The following is an 18,925-nucleotide window of genomic DNA, read 5'->3' as shown; positions in this document are numbered from 1 at the left end:
CCAAATGAGAGGTGCTGAAGAATGGAGTCTGGGGAAACTGGAGGTAAGAGGAATGGGTGAATGTTGTCTGAACAGATGAAGTGAGGATTCCGCCTCCTTCACAGGGAAGTGAAGGGGCAGGGGCTTCCCTCCCACAGAACATGTACTGAATGCTCCCCCACGCCAGGCCCTTTGCTAAGAGTCTCACATGCATCATCTTCCTGGCAGCCCTGGAGATGGGCGGTCCTGGTCTCTCCATTTTACATGTGAGGAAATGGGTTCAGTGACACCACCAGGCCACTCTAGTAAGTAGTGCCTCCAGAATTTGAGCTAAAGTTTGTCTGACTCCAGCGCTTGAGCTCTCAAGCCCTGTGCAGTAGGAACCAAGGAAGTCCTCCTTGGGGAAGTGAGGCAGCTCCTCAGCTGGGCTGAGGCTCTGTTAGGGGATCTGAACTGTCTGGCAGATGAATGCATATTTAAGCCCTCAACTCCCTCCGTTCACTTTCCAAGTGTGAGCAGGCTGTACCTCTCACTTGCGCAGTTCACCGTATCTGTGCTCACCTACTCTGTGTCAGGCTTGTTATGTGCTATCAACACAAAGGAAACCCATCGTCCAACCCTGTAGAATTTTGTCACGTGGTCCTTTCCATCTGCAACAGTCCCCTTAATTTCCCTTGCTTTCTCACTCCCAACCCTCAGTCCCCACAGTTCTCAGCCCCTTGCCACCTAAACTAGCCTTAGGAACATTTGGCGCCGTGGAAGCAGAAGTGTGATTCACTCATTGAATCTTGTTTAGACCTATTCATTGCTTGATTTCTTCACTGGTCACCACTCTACAGTTGGTTCAGCAAAAATTAAGAAAGAGCCCTGCGCAGTGGCTCATGGCTGTAATCCCAACACTTTGGGAGGCCAAGGCAGGTAGCTCACGAGGTCAAGAGTTCAAGACCAGCCTGGCCAACATAGTAAAACCCCGTCTCTACTAAAAATACAAAAAATTAGCTGGTGTGGTGGTGTGCGCCTGTAATCCCAGCTGCTCAGGAGGCTGAGGCAGGAGAATAGCAGGGAGGCTGAGGTTGCAGTGAGCCAAGATTGCACCATTGCACTCCAGCCCGGGTGGCAGTGCAAGACTGCGTCTCAAAAAATAAATAAGAGGCCGGGCGCAGTGGCTCAAGCCTGTAATCCCAGCACTTTGGGAGGCCAAGGCGGGTGGATCACGAGGTCAAGAGATCGAGACCATCCTGGTCAACATGGTGAAACCCTGTCTCTACTAAAAATACAAAAAATTAGCTGGGCTTGGTGGTGCGTGCCTGTAATCCCAGCTACTCAGGAGGCTGAGGCAGGAGAATTGCCTGAACCTAGGAGGCGGAGGTTGCGGTGAGCCGAGATCGTGCCATTGCACTCCAGCCTGGGTAACAAGAGCGAAACTCTGTCTCAAAAAAAAAATAAATAAATAAAAATAAAAATAAAAATAAAAATAAAAAAATAATAAAAATAAATAAGAAAGATGCTGGACACAGTGGCTCATGCCTGTAATTGTAGCAATTTGGGAGGCTGAGGCAGGTGGATCACTTGAGCCCAGGAGTCTGAGATCAGCCTGGGTAACATGGTGAAACCCCATCTCTATAAGAAATAGAAAAAAAAAAAAATTTTTTTTTTTTTTTTGAGACATAGTCTCACTCTGTCACCAGGCGCCAGGCTGGAGTGCAGTGGTGCAATCTCAGCTCACTGCAACCTCCGTCTTCTGGGTTCAAGCGTATCTCCTGTCTCAGCCTCCCGAGTAGCTAGCTGGGTATGGTGGCATGTACCTGTAGTCCTGGCTACTCAGGAGGCTGAGGTAGGAGGATTAAAGAAGCCCAGGAAGTCAAGGTAGCAGTAAGCCATGATTACACCACTACACACCAACTTGGGCAGCAGAGCAAGACCCTGTCTCAAAAATGTATATAGAAAAAAAGCCAGGCATGGTGGCTCATGCCTGTAATCCCAGCACTTTGGAAGGCTGAGGCAGGTGGATGACCTGAGGTCAGAAGTTCGAGACTAGCCTGGCCAACGTGGTAAAACCTCATCTCTACTAAAAATACAGAAATACAAGCCAGGCATGGTGGTGCGCACCTGTAATGCTGGCTACTCAGGAGGCTGAGGCAGGAGAATGGCTTGAACCCAGGAGGCAGAGGTTGCAGTGAGCCGAGATCATGCCACTGTATTCCAGCCTGGGCAATGAATCGAGACTCTGCCTCAAAAAAAAAAAAAAAAAAAAAAAATTTATGCTGGGGCCGGGCGTGGTGGCTCACACCTATAATCACAGCACTTTGGGAGGCCGAGGTGGGCAGATCTCTAGGTCAGGAGTTCAAGACCAGACTGGCCAACATGGTGAAACCCCGTCTCTACTAAAAAATAGAAAAATTAGCTGGGCATGGTGGCTCATGCTATAATCCCAGCTACCTGGGAGGCTGAGGTAGGAGAATTGCTTGAACCAGGACCAGGAGGCAGAGGTTGCAGTGAGCCCAGATCATGCCACTGCACTCCCGCCTGGGCTACAGAGTAAGACTCCATCTCAAAAAAAAAAAAAAAAAAAAAAAAAAAGAAAAGAAAAGAAAAACGTCTGAAATATTGTTCTTTGGTGCTCAGTCTTCTGAGAATAGCCATCGTCCCTCAGATCTCCCACTGAGGACTTTGACTTCTTCGTGCTGGTTGCACAGCCTCTGACCACACTGTGTGTGGTGTCTGAGCAGAAGGCATTTGGCTTGCTGATTCTGCTTTCTCCTGCTTTCCTCTCAAACATGACCTCTGCTCTTTGTGTAGGAGCGGAAGGCAAAACAAAGAGGGTGGTGATTTAAACTGGCTTTCTTTTGTTTTCTGTTATTTGTAAGGACAGGAAGGGTTTGGGAGAGGTGTCCATTGGTGTGAGTGGCTAGATGAACAGGTGCTGCTTCTAATCCTGACTTTCAACCAAGGTTCTTGGAGTCTTTCTGGGCCTAGGGCAGCAGTGCAAGTGGCAGCTGTCCTGGCTGATACTTCTGACCCCTTCAGGGCCCCTTTTGAGACAGGGGAAGACAGGCCCTACATTGATGAGATTCCAGTGAGAAATGTCCTAGGTAAATAGTAACTGCCTGAGCAAACCAAATGCAGGATAGTTGTGAGGACTGCAAATCAACAGGAATCCTCCATCTGTCCTGACTGGCTTCCATTTGACTCATGCCCCATTCCAGGACAGTGGTAGGGAGGCTGGGGCGAGGAAGAACCTTTGTTCTGGATGGCACTCTTCCTAGCATCCCGCCTGGCACTGGCAGGTGAAGAATTGACCAGTGGCATGTGAGCCACCATACAGCCATGTTACCCTCCCTACCAAGCCCTGTGGCTGGGACGAGTGTGTGGATTTGGGCTGGCGAAAGATTCCCTGTTAAGCTTTTGCTTGAGGTTTCTGAGGGAGCAGCCCTAGATGGGGTAGAGAGTGTGCCACAGCCTTGCTGACTGAAGTGCTGAGTTAGAGACCAGGCCCTCTTAGGGAGAACAGTTTCCTTTTATTTTAAGAGGCGGAGTCTAGCTCTGTTGCCCAGGCTGGGGTGCAGCGGTGCAATCTTGCCTCCCTGCAACCTCCGCCCCAGGTTCAAGCCATTCTTCTCCCTCAGCCTCCCAAATAGCTGGGATTACAAGCATGTGCCACCACACCGGGCTAGGGAGAACAGTCTCTCAGGAGTGTCAGCGTTAGGGTCTGGGCTCCCCACGGCCCCCGGTGCCTTTTGGAATCGGCAGGCTGGACGAAGAGCCTTGCCTGGTGCAGTTGCAGCCAGGGCCCTGTCTGTGGGCCTTCCTTGCTACCCTTCTCCTCTGTCGGCCAGCAGGGCCAAAGACTGAGAGTCATTGAGCTGCCCGTGAAGCCTAGGGCCCTTCTGTGGACACCACTGGCTGAGCACACTGACCAAGCTGGGCCAGCAAATACATGGAGATGTTCTCCCACTCCAATAGTCTTCCTCCCTGTGGGTGCAAAAAGGGAGTGGATACGGGAAGTTTCCATCCAGCCCTGACTGCCCCTCTCTGAGCCTCTTTAGAGCTAGGAAGACAGCTCAGGAATCAGGGAAGGATTTCACGGTGTTCTGCTGGGGAAGAGTCCTGGAAAGCTAAGGGTCTGTCCCTCAGGGGTGTCTTCCTCCTGACTGAACTTGGCATCTGTCCCTAGTGATAAAACAAGACTTCCCACACAAGGGAAAGGGCTGCGGGAGCCAGCTGTGCTCTGTCCTGGCTGACTGTGGCAAAGTTCCAGGCTCAGCCTGCACAGCGTTTATTAAAGACCACTTGGTAATGCGTGTCCAGGCTTTAAGCCTCTTGGTGCCTCTGCACACTGGCCCCTTTTGCAGGCGTTGGTGGAGTTGGTAGCTGCACTTGGGGCTCTGGTGGACCCCATCAGGGCCTGATTGTGGTGTGGAAGTCTAGGTACTAAGCCCCAGAAGTCTTATGGAGAAAAGAATAAAATGAAACCAATCCCAGTTAAGGAAGGTGAGGGTGCTTTCCCCATGATCGGGGACCCAGCTCACCTTGCGTGCCCCTCTGGGATTATTTACTTCCCTTTCCCCTGAAAAAATGGTCATCTTCCTGTGGCTGTGGAAGGGCAGCACCTTCCTCGCTACTGCTGCCTCTCCCAAGTCCCCTTGGTTTAAGAGCTGGACCTCCTGAAGGTGGGAGGTGGAGCCCACCCTGTTCCAAAACCCCCCGTCAGAATTCGGCTAGATCTCACCCTGGGCTGTTAAGCTTCCCCTGTTAGACTCTTAGGTGAGACACAGGCTCTGCATGTAGCAGTTCCATAGTCCTGTCACACAGAGGACACCCCTCTCTTTGGTTCCATCCCCTAACCCCTAAACCCCCCTTTCCTCTGCAGATATCCTCTGGACTGGTTGGGGAGTGCAGAATAACATACTGTCATAACCTCTTTCTCACCATCGAAAAGACATAAATATCAGCTTCTCTTTATTATCGCGAAGCTTTTTTTTTTTTTTTTTTTTTTTTTGAGTCAGAGTTTCACTCTTGTTACCCAGGCTGGAGTGCAATGGCGCGATCTCGGCTCACCGCAACCTCCGCCTCCTGGGTTCAAGCAATTCTCCTGCCTCAGCCTCCCGAGTAACTGAGACTACAGGCGCACGCCACCATGCCCAGCTAATTTTTGTATTTTTAGTAGAGACGGGGTTTCACCATGTTGACCAGATGGTCTCGATCTCTTGACCTCGTGATCCACCCGCCTCGGCCTCCCAAAGTGCTGGGATTATAGGCGTGAGCCACCGCGCCTGGCCATCATGAAGCTTTAAACCGCTTGAAAATTCTTTAGCCCACAGTCAAGCCCAAACACTAGATATATCCTTAATATATATGCAGGAATCTTCCTTTTTATGAGGAATCCCATTATCTTGCACATTGTTTGTGTGCAACATTTGGGTGTCTTTGTTCCCCTTTGGTTTCTTCCAATTCAGGTGTCATCTTTTTTATTGTCTTTAATATTTTTTTCATACTAAAGAGGCAGAAAATATTTTGTGTACAGAGGAGCTAGATTGCATTCATATCATTTCCAAGCTTTAACTTTTCATGATTATACGCAAAATTCTATACTAGCAGCATTTTTTACCTTTTTATTGACATGTGACTTACATATAATAGTTTACAAATTATAAATACAGCTCAATGGTTTTTACATTTGTTTACACTCATGTATTTACCTCTCAAATCAAGATATAAAACTCTTCCATCCAGCAGTGTGCTTTTTTTAGTTTGATAGAAACTCATTTTTCCCTAGCTGAAAAGCCACATTTTATAAAAGCATGCATAGAGGGTCGCAGTCCCTGTTTTATTTTTTAGTAACAGGGGCTAATGTAATGACATTGTTAACATTCTGGGGTTTTTCTTTCTATCTCTGATAGAGAGCCTTGCTTGAATTATGAGTCTTGGGCAGGCGTGGGCTCTGCCACCAGCTGGCTCTGTGACCCTAGGCAGGTCACGTCCCCTCACCTTTATTTTTTTTCTCTGTAATTGTCAACAATAGGATGAAGTCTTTAAGGCCCTTTTGGGCTCTGACTGCCAATTCTAGCCTGTAGGGTAATAAACCTGCCACATGGAAGCTTACCTTCAGCCTGATACTGTGGTGCATTGTTTCACTTGATCTGAACTACCCTGTGATATTAGCATTAAGGAATGCTAATTTTTAGATAAGGAACTGAAGCTGATAATGATCACTTGTGTGACTTGGCCAAGGTCACACGGCTAATAAACGGTGGTGCCTGGCTTAAACCAAACCCAACTCAGCCTCCCAAGTCCTAACCTGCTGGCCATGCTGGGGAAGGTATGTGGGTACCTCGTGTGGCTTATGGCTGGTATTGCTTCAGGTTTCTTTTCTCTGGGTCTGCAGCTGGCTAGAAGCCTGGATAGTCCTGCTGTGAGTCTGTCCTCTGTTTCTGTGTGCCAGTAGTGATTTTCCCCTTTGAGGAAGAGCTATATTCTTGAGCCTATGGGTAAATCATCTCCCCAGCTAATTGGAGCCTGGGAAGCATTTGCAAAACCCTGGCTCCAGTTGGCTTTTTTTTTTTTTGGAGACAGAGTCTCTTTCTCTTGTCAAGGCTGGATTGCAGTGGCTCCATCTTGGCTCACTGCAGCCTCTGCTTCCTGGGTTCAAGTGATTCTTCTGCCTCAGCCTCCCGAGTAGCTGGGACTACAGGTGTGTACCACCATGCCTGGCTAATTTTTGTGTTTTTAGTAGAGACAAGGTTTCACCATATTGGCCAACCTGGTCTCGAACTCCTGACCTCATGATCCACCCGCCCTGGCCTCCCAAAGTGCTGGGTTTACAGGTGTGAGCCACTGTGGGCAGATAGTTGGCTTTTAAAACAGATGTCTTTCACTTTAGCCTTTGAACCAAATTACCTCTCCTTCTGTGTTCCTTGCTCCCTTTTCTTTAACAACTCCTTTCTGTGGGCTTTTTTTTGGGGGGTGGGGGGGTGGGTGGGGTCGGACTCTAGTTTTAAATACTTAGGAATGCCTTTTTCTGAAGTAAAATGTAGCTGAAGAGTCACTGGTCAGAACCACCTCCAGGGGGCCCTGCGAGGGGTCACTTGGTTCTCAGGCTACTCTGCTAATCTTGAGTGAGCAAGTCTCTACCTACCCCGCCCCTGGTCAACAGTCTGATTGGTTTCCGTAATCAGCTCACTCTCCAGGCTGTGCCAGGACACTCAGCTAGAGGAAGTCTCTAAAGCAAACAGGAAGCACAAGAGACACTCATCAGCTGGAATTGCTCACCCTTCCAACTAGGAAGGACAAAAAATATGACGTGGGTGACTTCATGGATTAAAGGAAAGGTGAAATTTTTTTTTTTTTTTTTTCTGATTCGGAGTTTCGCTCTTTTTACCCAGGCTGGAATGCAATGGCGCGATCTCGGCTCACCGCAACCTCCACCTCCTGGGTTCAGGCAATTCTCCTGTCTCAGCCTCCTGAGTAGGTGGGATTACAGGCACGCACCACCATGCCCAGCTAATTTTTTGTATTTTTAGTAGAGACGGGGTTTCACCATGTTGACCAGATGGTCTCGATCTCTTGACCTTGTGATCCACCTGCCTCAGCCTCCCAAAGTGCTGGGATTACAGGCTTGAGCCACCGTGCCCGGCGAAAGGTGAAAATTTCTAAGGGAGGCTAGCAGGAGGAATTGCAGCAGCATCTGGTGTCTTGGAGAAGGCTCCAGTTGCTGAGTGAAGCTGAAGTCAAGACCCTCCCACATTTGTGGACTTATGTGCGCACTTGCTTGTGCACAGCACTGATTGGGGGTGCCTTTCTGTCTCTTGGATTTCTCCCTCCTTCCTGTATCAGCCGTAGCTCTGGTGTTTCAATCAACTGCTTAAAATCACTTTGGGAACTTACTTTTAAAATACTGATTTCTGGACTCCATCTCTAGAAATTCTAATTCCATTGGTCAGGGTATTTTCTAAATACCTCGGAGTGATTCTGGTGAGAAAGAGTTTGGAGGTTGAGGTGGAAGGATTGCTTGAGCTTGGGAGTCAAGGCTGCAGTGAACTGTGATTGTACTACTCCAAAAAAAAAGACCGTCTATCTCCAAAAGAAAGACCAGGCGTAGTGGCTTACGCCTGTAATCCCAGCACTTTGGGAGGCCTAGGTAGGCAGATCACTTGAGGCCAGGAGTTTGATACCAGCCTGGCCAACTTCGAAACCCTGTCTCTACTAAAAACACAAGAAATATTTAGCCAAGTGTGGTGGTATATGCCTACAGTTCCAGCTATTCCTGGAGGCTTAGGTATTAGAATCGGTTGAGCCTGGGAGGTGGAGGTTGCAGTGAGTTGAGATCGCATCAGTGCACTCCAGCCTGGGTGACAGAGCAAGATTCTGTCTCAAAAAAAAAAAAAACTTAAGAAAAAAAAAAGTTTGAGACCCACTGACCTGTAGTGTCCAGAGCAGAGGGAACCCCGGAGCAGAGAGCAGTGTCCCATTTTTCTTTCTCTTTCTCTCCCACCCTTGGCCCAGAAGTACCTTTGCATAGGGCTGGGGTGTTGAGGAGCTTAGATCTCTTCTGCACTTCCGTGTGCATTGTCTTAATAGGAAAATAGTGTGACTCCTAGTCCTTATATATTCTGTCCCCTTTTCTGCAGAAGACATGAGGTTGGGACTGGTGCTTGTTCTTCGTGGCCTCTGAACCAGCCAGGGTTCTTATTTGGATGGTGGGTCACGGCAAGGAGAATCTTTCTCCCTAGATCCGAAGCTCCAGCACTGCCATCGTACTTGTGAAAAAAAATTAACTTTTTTTTTTTTTTTTTTTTTTTTTTGAGGCAGAGTCTTACTCTTTCGCCCCAGGGTGGAGCTTGGCTCACTGCACCCTTCGCCTCCCGGGTTCAAGCAATTCTTGTGCCTCAGTCTCCTGAGTAGCTAGGATTACAGGCATGTGCCACCATGCCCGGCTAATTAAAAAAAACATCAACTTTCACTATAACTTGAGCTGTTCTGGAGAATTCGATTTTTGTCTCAAAGAAGACTTTGAAAACTATGCCAGTTTTGGTTGTAATTCCATTACCTGCCGGCACAAGTGGATAATTTTTGCCAGGGGTTCAAGAGGAAAGATTCCCAATAAGACACCCATCCCTGGGAGGCAGGGCAGCTCAGTGAATCAATCCACCTTTACTATTTGCCATGTCTTTGGTTTCCCAGGCTTGGGAGGAGATGGTATAATGCTTCCTGGGGCCCTCGGTCTGGCCTTCACTTGGCTTAGACACCCTCATACCTCTGTGTGCCCTTCAGAGCAAATTGGCTTCCTTGGGCTTTATTGTCTGGAAAGGTTGGACACCACTATTCATGTGATCAAACCATGAGGCAACAGATCATAAAAAGTGCTGTGTAAAAAAAAAAAAATAGTGCTGCGTGTGCCTCCTCAGGTATCTCTGGAAGGCAGGACCAGTGACCAGGCAGAACATGTCAGCAGCTAATTTATGCCAGGGAGAGCCTGTTTTAGTTCATTGGGGTGGCCAGGGTCTGTTCACCAACAGTCTTGGAGAAAGTGTTATAAATAACCATGTCAGTACTCTTAGCTATTGTTTACTCAACATGCTTTGTGTGAGGCACCTGGCCAACACTGCGTTAACCCTGTGTGCCCTGTATTAGTGATGAGAACACAGGCTTAGCTCAGGTGGCTTCTACAAGGTGATTCAGAGGTGGCAGGAGACAGTAACACCTGCGATGCCCAAAGCCAGTGCATGTGCTCACTCTCTCCATGCCAGATGCTGTAGCCGTGGCTGTGCTTCAGTGGCACCTGCAGTTGCTGGGCCCTGTTCCAAACCTTCATGGGAATCTCAAGGGGCTGGGTGCACAGATGACTTCAGTGTACAGACACCGTTGAGAACCGCTGCTGGAGAGTTGTTTGTCTCCCCTTCTGGCTTGTTTTTTTTTTTTTTTTGAGACGGAGTTTCGCTCTTGTTACCCAGGCTGGAGTGCAATGGCGCCATCTCGGCTCACCGCAACCTCCGCCTCCTGGGTTCAGGCAATTCTCCTGCCTCAGCCTCATGAGTAGCTGGGATTACAGGCACACGCCACCATGCCCAGCTAATTTTTTTGTATTTTTAGTAGAGACGGGGTTTCACCATGTTGACCAGGATGGTCTCGATCTCTTGACCTCGTGATCCACCCGCCTCGGCCTCCCAAAGTGCTGGGATTACAGGCTTGAGCCACCGTGCCCGGCCTCTGGCTTGTTTTTAAAAGTCACATTCTGTCTCTATCCCTGTGGTTTGGTAGTGACAAGACTTAGATCTGTTACCTCCATTTTTCTTGACTTGTAGGTGGTGGTTACTTCCCAGCCCAGTACCCTCAGCACCAGCTGCTTTGGTTTTTTGGAATCAGATACTTGGTTTTCTGTTACCATCTCCCAATTCATTCATACTTCCTCCTCTAGTGCCCCAGCCACACACTGTTGCTCAGCCAAGACTCTGTGTCACGTGGATTCATGGTAATAACCAACTTGTAATTCCACTGTGGTTTCCTTCTGTCGCTGTTGCCCTGCCTGGCTCTGGGCAGCTCCTCCCACTGTTGAGGGTACTCAGAAACTGCAGGATTACTGTGACCGTTGCTAGAGCCAGACCTTGCCGGGCCAGCAATGCTGCTGCCACAAAGAGAGAGCCTCATTCGCCTGGCAGCCCTAAACCAGACATCGGGTGGGCCCTGCTTCCATTATTCTTCCACAGCAGGAAAGATGGCATCGTGTCCCTGGTGGGGCTGGGGGGTTCTGTCACCTGTATGCTGGGTGACCATGAGCAGGACATTTAATATATGAATGTTGAATTATCTCTCTGAAAAACGGGGGTTGTCATAAAGCTTAAACGAGATAATGGTTGTGCAATTGGGAAGCTGAGGCGAGAGGGTTGCTTGAGACCCGGAGTTGGAGACCAGCCTGGGCAACACAGTGAGACTCTGTCTCTCCCAAAAAAATAAATAATAATAAATAATTAGCTGGGCGTGGTGGTGTGTGCCTGTTGGGAGGCTGAGGCAGTAGGGTCTTGGAGGCCTCCAAATGAGCTGTGATCACAACACTGTACTCCAGTCTGGGCAACACCGTGAGACCCTGTTTCTTTTTTTTTTCTTTCTTTCTTTTTTTTTGAGACAGAGTCTTGGTCTGTCGCCAGGTGCCAGGCTGGAGTACAGTGGCACAGTCTCAGCTCACTGCAATTTCTGCCTCCTGGGTTCAAGCAATGCTCCTGCCTCGGCCTCCCTAGTAGCTGGGACTACAGGTGCACGCCACCATGCCCAGCTAATCTTTGTGTTTTTTAATAGAGACGGGGTTTCACCATGTTGACCTGGATGGTCTCGATCTCTTGACCTCATGATCCGCCTGCCTCAGCCTCCCAAAGTGCTGGAGTTACAGGCGTGAGGCACCGCGCCTGGCCTCCTGTTTCTTTTAAAAAAAAAAAAAAATTTTTTTTTCCTCTAGTCACCACTCTTTGAGTTCCTAGTATGCACATAGGGACTGTGATGAAGGCATCTCTTAAGCAGAAAGCATTGCCTCTTCATTGACTGGGGTGAAATGAGAAAGCATCTTGAACTGTGAGATATTGAAGTGGCATAATTTTGAAATATTTACATGCTATTTCTGGTTGCTAATTGAGACCCACCACCCCGTACTTCCTTCCTTGTACTTTTGGGGAAGAGGTGGGCCCCATTTCAAACCTCTTTTCCTTTGGTGCTGTCCAGAAAGGAAACTGTTGTTTCTGGCTAGTGAATCATTCTTCCTGACGCTCACTTTTTAAATGAGTTGCTGGGAGAACTTGGATGTGGAAAACGATTTGAGGTTGAACAAAGCAAGCCCTTTGCTGTCAGCTTCTTTCATGAGTGTGGACCATTTGCTTCCCACAGACACCTCCTGTTCATCCACATTGCTGTCCCTGGACCGCGAGGGAATGCACTTCCCTTGCTCAGTGGCAGATCAGGGCTCTCTCCCTGGGATCTTAGACTCCATTGTGCAAAAAGAGAAGCCTAATAAAAACGTTTTCTTTCCAACCCAGGTTCAAACGCTGAACAGTGTTCAGTACTTAATACCTACTCACAGTACCTGTTTGTAAAACATTCTGTATGTATCCTGATGTCTCTTGATGTCAGATATATATGTCTGATGAAGACATACACTTATATCTTCTAGAGTCTTCTAGAGGTAGGCTCCTCATGTGTCTTTGCAATTCCAAAACTTACCAAAAGAAACCAAAAACTCGAGCTTCTGAAGCTGTCACCAGCCAAGTGATTCAGATGTCGGGGCTGGAACACCAGCTGTTGGGGGTACAGGACTTGGCCTCTGCCCTCCCACACCTCCTGCCTCTTCTTTCCCTTCATCGCCCCATCTCTGCCAGTAGAGAATGGAACTGAGGTCTCCATTGAAAAAGGGAAAGTTAGTAGCTGTGCTGACTGCAGCAGAGCTCTGACTTGGGTGTGTGTGGTTTCCGTGTATGTTTTGTTTCTCAATGGCTATGAGACTTCTGGCCCATCGAAAAGGAGAGAACTGAGGAAGGAGGTTGAGGGTGAGAGAATGAAGCATCGCTTTGATTCTGGGGCACAGAGGCACACAGTCCAGCCTTAGACAGAAGGTCGGTCAGTCCTTCTGAAGGTGGCAGGAGAAAAATGGCTATGTTAATACCCACTTGTGCTGGCCAGGCCCTGGTCCCTGGATGTCCACGAGGTTGGCCAGCACCTTCCCCGAGGAGCTTTCTCCCACGGTCCCCGGGGCCCCTGTGTGCCTCACCACTTGGTCCTTGGCTATCAGACTGCAGGTTCATTGTTGACGTAAATCGTGGCATCTTCCTGAGCATTTTTTTTTTTTTTTTTTAATTTTGCCCCAAAAGGCTGTTGACTGAACTGTCACCAGGCTGGCATACATTCATTTGTCTCCTGTGTGTGTTTATTTGTAGGTGAATGTACATATTTGGGATCCAGAAGTTAGTATGTTTGCTCAGAACCATGAGCCTGACGTTGGGAGACCGTTCTCTTTCTGGCTCCAATGGTGGCAGAGCTGGTAGACGGCTAGTGTAGCCCAGTGAGGCCAGAGAGAAAGACCTGTAATTTAAGGACACACTGGGTGACGGCCTCTGAGCTAACCCAGTCCTTCTCATTTCTCCCTTACAGTTGGAGGTCCCCCTCCCCACTAAGTGCCTCTTTCCATAGCACCGGTCCTGCCCCGCTCTCTGGACCACTACAGCTAGACGGGCAATGGCGGGTCGGGGAGGCGCAGCACGACCCAATGGGCCAGCCTCTGGGAACAAGATCTGTCAGTTCAAGCTGGTTCTGCTGGGGGAGTCTGCGGTGGGCAAATCCAGTCTTGTCCTCCGCTTCGTCAAGGGACAGTTTCACGAGTACCAAGAGAGCACAATCGGAGGTGAGTGGGGACAAGGGTGTCGGGGAGGGTCTTCAAGGTTGCCAAAGAAATGCTTTGACCTTGAGGAGATGGGAACCTGCCTGCCTGCACTGGAGACTACCTGCATCTGTGGTGGCAGCCCTCTTCCTTGCCTGGGCACTGAAATCGAGTCCAGCAGCTGGTCTCCATGCCCGAGTGCCCAAAGGCATGGCGAGTAAGCATTAGCTGGGAGTGGAAAGCTAGCTTCCCATCTTGTTTCTGCCTCGTCTTGATTTTGTGTGGCCTTGACTGAGGCCCTTCCGCTGCCCCAGCCTCAGGGAGGGAGAGGCTGGCTCTGGATCCCTCAGGCCCCTTCTTACTGTAATGGGTGGGCCATGTGCCCTGGCCTCTCCGGCTTCCAGGAGGAACAGCCTGGTAAGTCAGAGCTGGTGATAGATGGGCGTTTCTGAAGCTGACTTTCTCCTTTCTGGAGCTCATAGCCTGTTGTTGATTCTCCAGTGGTCAGCATTTAGGATGTGAGTGAAGGTCTGGCCTCAGCCTCTTGCCTTCATGGCTAGCACACACATCAAGACGCCGGGACCAGCGTTGGCCTTGAGTCATCCGGTCTCTACTCTCTTGGTTGGTAGGAGGTTTCCAGGCAGCTGGAAACAAATGAGCTGTGTCAGCAATCTCCCTGCTGCCTCCTCAGCACTCGGGTCAGGAGCTGGAGAGGGGAAGTGAGGCAGTGTCCCAGGTCCCTCAGTGAGCTGGGGGAGGGCAGACCAGGAAAGCAGCCTTCTACACCTGGCTATCTGGGGTCCTCTGCCGGGTCCAGGGGCAGAGGGGCCTTTTCACTGTCTGTCCCAGCTCTGGGACTCCTCCTTTGAAGTATGTGTACAGGCACCCCACATTCCCCTGTCTAAGAAGAGTCACCATGTTCCCTGAAGGGCAAGTCACAGAGTGGCCATACAGGAACGGGTCTGGGTCAGAGCTGGGGGCGGTGTCTAGCTAGAGTGCCTGGAAGTGGCAGGGGTGGTTGGGAAGCTGGCCACCCAGCCTCAGCCTGGCAGTGGAATAGTGTGTACTTCCCTGGCATAGCTAAGTGTGTGAGAACGTCCTCAGGAAACCCAAGGTCATCGACACCGCTGGGCTGGAGCAAACTGAGGGGTGGAGAGGTCCCCAGCTGATCTGTTCTTGCATGGCAGGAGGAGGAGGTCTGAGGGCGCTCACCCTTCTGTGCTTGGAGTCAGGCTTCCCCTGGGCATCCCCTCTCCTGCCCCTGCTGCGTTCCTCTTCCGAGAGTGCTCCTGAGACAACTCAATGCACGCAGGCGTCCCTTCTTCTGCCCCTGCCTGGGCTGGGTCTGTAAAGCCTGTGCAGACCCTGTCCCCCAGACACATACATAAAAATCTAAACTCCACCAGCCTGCTCAGGCCTGCTTTGGCTCCTGGGTTGCGGGTTCTCTGTGCCCATCTCAGCTGTGGGCATCTGAGTGCCAGGGCCTAGAAGCAACCATGGGAATGTGTGGGGTGGCTTCTAACTCACTCTTGCCCGTGGACGCTCCTCTCTTTCAGCGGCCTTCCTCACACAGACTGTCTGCCTGGACGACACAACAGTCAAGTTTGAGATCTGGGACACAGCTGGACAGGAGCGGTATCACAGCCTGGCCCCCATGTACTACCGGGGGGCCCAGGCTGCCATCGTGGTCTATGACATCACCAACACAGTAAACATTTCCCCTTGCTTCTTCCTCTGCCCTTCATCTTCTCCAAGTCCCAGGGATTGGGTTATCAAAGCCCAGATTTCAGGCCTCTTAACCTTCTGTTGCTGGCTGGAGGGTTGGCAGATTTCCTATTTGAGGACATTGTGCCAGAATCTTTAGGTGGCAATGTCTTAATTTGGCTGTGCCAGCTTGCAAGTCTCTAGTGGGTGGCCTTGGGCTGAATGCCTTCTCTCTCCCTTTGACATTCTGTCCCTGTCTTCTCAGGATACATTTGCACGGGCCAAGAACTGGGTGAAGGAGCTACAGAGGCAGGCCAGCCCCAACATCGTCATTGCACTTGCGGGCAACAAGGCAGACCTGGCCAGCAAGAGAGCTGTGGAATTCCAGGTGGGGAGACAATGGACTTGGGGAACGAGTGGAGGAAGCAGCTCCCCCTGGCCTCACCCAGGTTGCTCAGGGGCTTTGGGAAGGGCCGTGCTAGGAGGCAACAGGGAAGCTTCCATCTACTGTCCTGTCATGCCTCAAGCATGGGCCTACTGGGCATCATGGCTCCTGTCTATAATCCCAGTGCCTTGGGAGGCTGAAGTAGCAGGATCACTTGAGGCCACGAGTTCAAGACCAGCCTAGGTGACACAGTAAGACTCTGCCTCTACAAAGGATTTAAAAATTAGCTGGGCTTGGTGGCACACACCTATAGTCTCAGCTACTTGGGAGGCTAAGGCAAGAGGATTGCTTAAGCCCAGGAGTTTAAGGCTTCAGTGATTGCGCCATTGCACTCCAGCATGGCCAAGAGTGAGGCCCCATCTTCTTAAAAAACAAAACTAAACTAAAAAACACCAGGTGCAGTGGCTCACGCCTGTAATCCCAACACTCTGGAAGCTGAGGCAGGAGGATTACTTGAGCTTACGAGTTCAAGACCAGCATGGGCAATGTGGTGAGACACCGTGTCTACGAAAAATACAAAAGTTCGTCAGGCATGGTGGTGTGCTACTCAGGAGGCTGAGGTGGGGAGGATCACTGGAGGCCAGGACGTTGAGGCTGCAGTGAGCAGTGATTGTGCCACTGCACTCCAGCCTGGGCAACACAGTGAGATCCTGTCTCAAAAAAAAAAAAAAAAAAAAAGGAGTACTTTAGTCTCTGCTAACCCTAGAAACTCAACTTTTCTTCCTGTAATTTTCCCAGTTTCTTGTCCTTCCAGAAATATGCATATAGTTTTTAATCCCTTTCTTTACATGGATGGCAGTGTGCTATACATACTGTATTTGATAATTTTTTACCAGTCCCCAATAATTGCAAAAAGACTGAAAACAGTGCTGCAGTAGACATCCACATACTTGTGTGCTTTTGTGCAAACATGCAAGGGTATTTGTAGGATAATTTTCTAGAAGTATTTCCTAGCCTAGGGATTTTGAAGGGCAGGAAGGTAGGGTGGACCTAAGGAAACCTGAGTAAGACATCTGCCCGTGGTTGTGAGCCGAGGGGTGCTGCACCTGACCGGGTGAGCCCCGATCAGTTTGTCCAGCTGATCTCTATTATGATGAGACACTTGAACAGGGAAGGTTTTTATCCTGGGCCCTGGCCCCTGCCATTTCTTCTCACTTACTTTCTCACCTCCATCCAAATCAGGAAGCACAAGCCTATGCAGATGACAATAGTTTGCTGTTTATGGAGACATCAGCAAAGACTGCCATGAACGTGAATGAAATTTTCATGGCAATAGGTAAGTTGCTTCTCCTCCCCTTCCCTCTGCCACACCAAGGGCATATCACTTGTCTGCTGTCCTGGAGTGGGCCTGTGGGGTCCCTTCACCACTTTTAACCTTCTGATCAAATTGTTTTCATCCTCACCTGACTCCCAGTTGTAGATGTTGGTTATTCACCTCATAAGTTCCTGAAGCCTGGGTCAGAGTCTCAACATTTCACCTCTGACCCTGTCGCCTGCCACCCATTTCCGAGCCTGCCATCACTACCCTTACCCACTTCCTGGGAGTTTTTAGCTCGTGTGGCTCTGGAATCATCTTGCCTGGGTTGCAGATCCTGCCTCTACGACTCGTTAGCTCTGTGGTTTGGGGCAAGTTATTTTAACTTTCTTTGCTGCCGTTTCCTAAAAACACTCAGAAGGCACCTGACACGTAGATGTTAGTTATCACTGATGGGGTGCAAAGGCCAGAATCTGTTTCAGTGGAACTTGGAGAGTTATTGGGGTGCCCCCTACAAATGCACTTTCCCCCACTTCCAAACAGCTAAGAAGCTTCCCAAGAACGAGCCCCAGAACGCAGCTGGTGCTCCAGGCCGAAACCGAGGTGTGGACCTCCAGGAGAGCAACCCAGCCAGCCGGAGCCAGTGCTGCAGCAACTGAGCCCCCCTTGCCTGCCCGCTGCCCCCACCTCCTCCGCCTGAACGACCCGACTGGAATCCACTCTAACCAATCGCACTTAACGACTCGGGCCACCACTCGGGGGCAGGGGGGAGGGGTCCACCATGATTTCTTCATATAATTTTGATCATAGGCTGGAGTGAGATATTCCACCTGCACCTTTCTGTACAAATACTAATTCAATTTTAAGTCTTAAGTCACTTTTTTAATATATATGATCTTCTGCTCTTCCCACTTCCTCCCCTTTCTACTGCTCTCTCACTTTCCCTTGCTGGGAGTAGCCACATGCTCCTGTCCCCCCGCCGCCACCCTTGTATATGGGGACAGCGGAGTCAGAGCAGCTACACTTTCTTTCCTTCCTGCGGAACAGCGGACCCAGCAAGAGCATCCACATCCTCATCCTGTTCGGAGCGGTCTTGGGTTTGGGCGGTGGGGCAGACCTTGGTTGGGAAAGGGCTTGGGAAGGGAGTGGCAGCTCTTCCCTCAGCTGGCTGTCATCAAGCTGCAGCCCCCTCCCTGCCCCCACCTCCCTGCTGGGGAAGCACAGCATTATCACAGCATTATTGTGACAGCCACAAACCCATTTCCCACAGCCCCTCCACTCTCGGTCACCCCGACCTCTGGCTCTGAGCCCTGTTCTGACCAAATCACGATGATGAGTATTTGGGGGTGGGTGGGTAAGGGGGGGAGTGGGAGGGGACGGAACCAACTTTTTCTGTATTTTGTATTGTATGTTTTCTTCGACATGTAACCAATCAGTATCTTGTCAATATAGTCAGCCGATCGACCTCACACTTGTCTTCCTTGTCTTTCTCTGGCAGAGTTTATCAGACCATGCCCTCTCTAGTTTACTTGAAGTTGATTTAAAATGAACCACTGAATCTGGTTAAACAAAAGCTTCCCCTCAAATGTGAGGGAATGCTGGTGGTCATGGTGACCAAGAGAAAGAGGCTCTTAACTGTTCGCGGCTCCGATGGGGTAGGGGTAGGGTAAAACTGACCTGGGCTGACCAAGCTTGAAGTTTCAGGGCCTGTGTTCACTTCTCTACCACTCCCTCCCCCTCCACTACCTACCAGATCATGCTGGGGTAACGTGCGGTCTGGATTTGATCAGTAGTCTCTGAAACACCAGAAGCAATCTCTTTGGGTGTTTTGGTTGGTCTTTACCAAGCCTGTGAGGGTCTGAATCCTCTCACTCTCTTCCTGAAGAGGAAGGAATCGCTGCAGCCCCTGGCTTTCCTCACCACCTCTGTCCACAGCACCCCCAACACCAGATCCAAGTTGCCCCAACCCAGCTCTCTACTGATTCTGGAATCAGGTCTGGACACTCAGCTCTCTGCTGCTCCCTGCTGGAGCTCCTGCTCAGCTAGGGCCACACTCCTCTCCAATTTCTCCGTGTTGGTGAGACGGAGTCTCTGTTACCTAAGCTGGAGTGCAGTGGGGCCATCTCAGCTCACTACAGCCTCCGCCTCCTGGGTTCAAGCCATTCTCCTGCCTTAGGCTTTCGAGTAGCTG

The 18,925-nt window shown here is 50.1% G+C and overlaps 1 protein-coding gene across 2 annotated transcripts in view; it reads left to right on the top strand.

The window, feature by feature from the left end:
* The window catches only part of RAB5C (RAB5C, member RAS oncogene family), a 31,735-nt gene extending 13,565 nt beyond the window's left edge, over positions 1-18,170 (top strand). For both annotated transcript variants that reach the window (XM_003942767.4, XM_074388725.1), the window contains 5 exons: positions 13,105-13,354; positions 14,887-15,038; positions 15,300-15,422; positions 16,662-16,755; positions 17,278-18,170. In XM_003942767.4, the coding sequence (XP_003942816.1) occupies positions 13,189-13,354; positions 14,887-15,038; positions 15,300-15,422; positions 16,662-16,755; positions 17,278-17,393 (651 nt within the window). In that variant the 5' untranslated portion in view covers positions 13,105-13,188 and the 3' untranslated portion in view covers positions 17,394-18,170. The remainder of the gene's footprint in view (positions 1-13,104; positions 13,355-14,886; positions 15,039-15,299; positions 15,423-16,661; positions 16,756-17,277) is intronic.
* The last annotated feature ends 755 nt before the right edge of the window (positions 18,171-18,925 follow it).

The sequence above is a fragment of the Saimiri boliviensis genome, chromosome 17, assembly GCF_048565385.1.
Source record: "Saimiri boliviensis isolate mSaiBol1 chromosome 17, mSaiBol1.pri, whole genome shotgun sequence".
Lineage (NCBI taxonomy): Eukaryota > Metazoa > Chordata > Mammalia > Primates > Cebidae > Saimiri > Saimiri boliviensis.
This window is presented reverse-complemented; position numbering and strand designations above follow the sequence as displayed.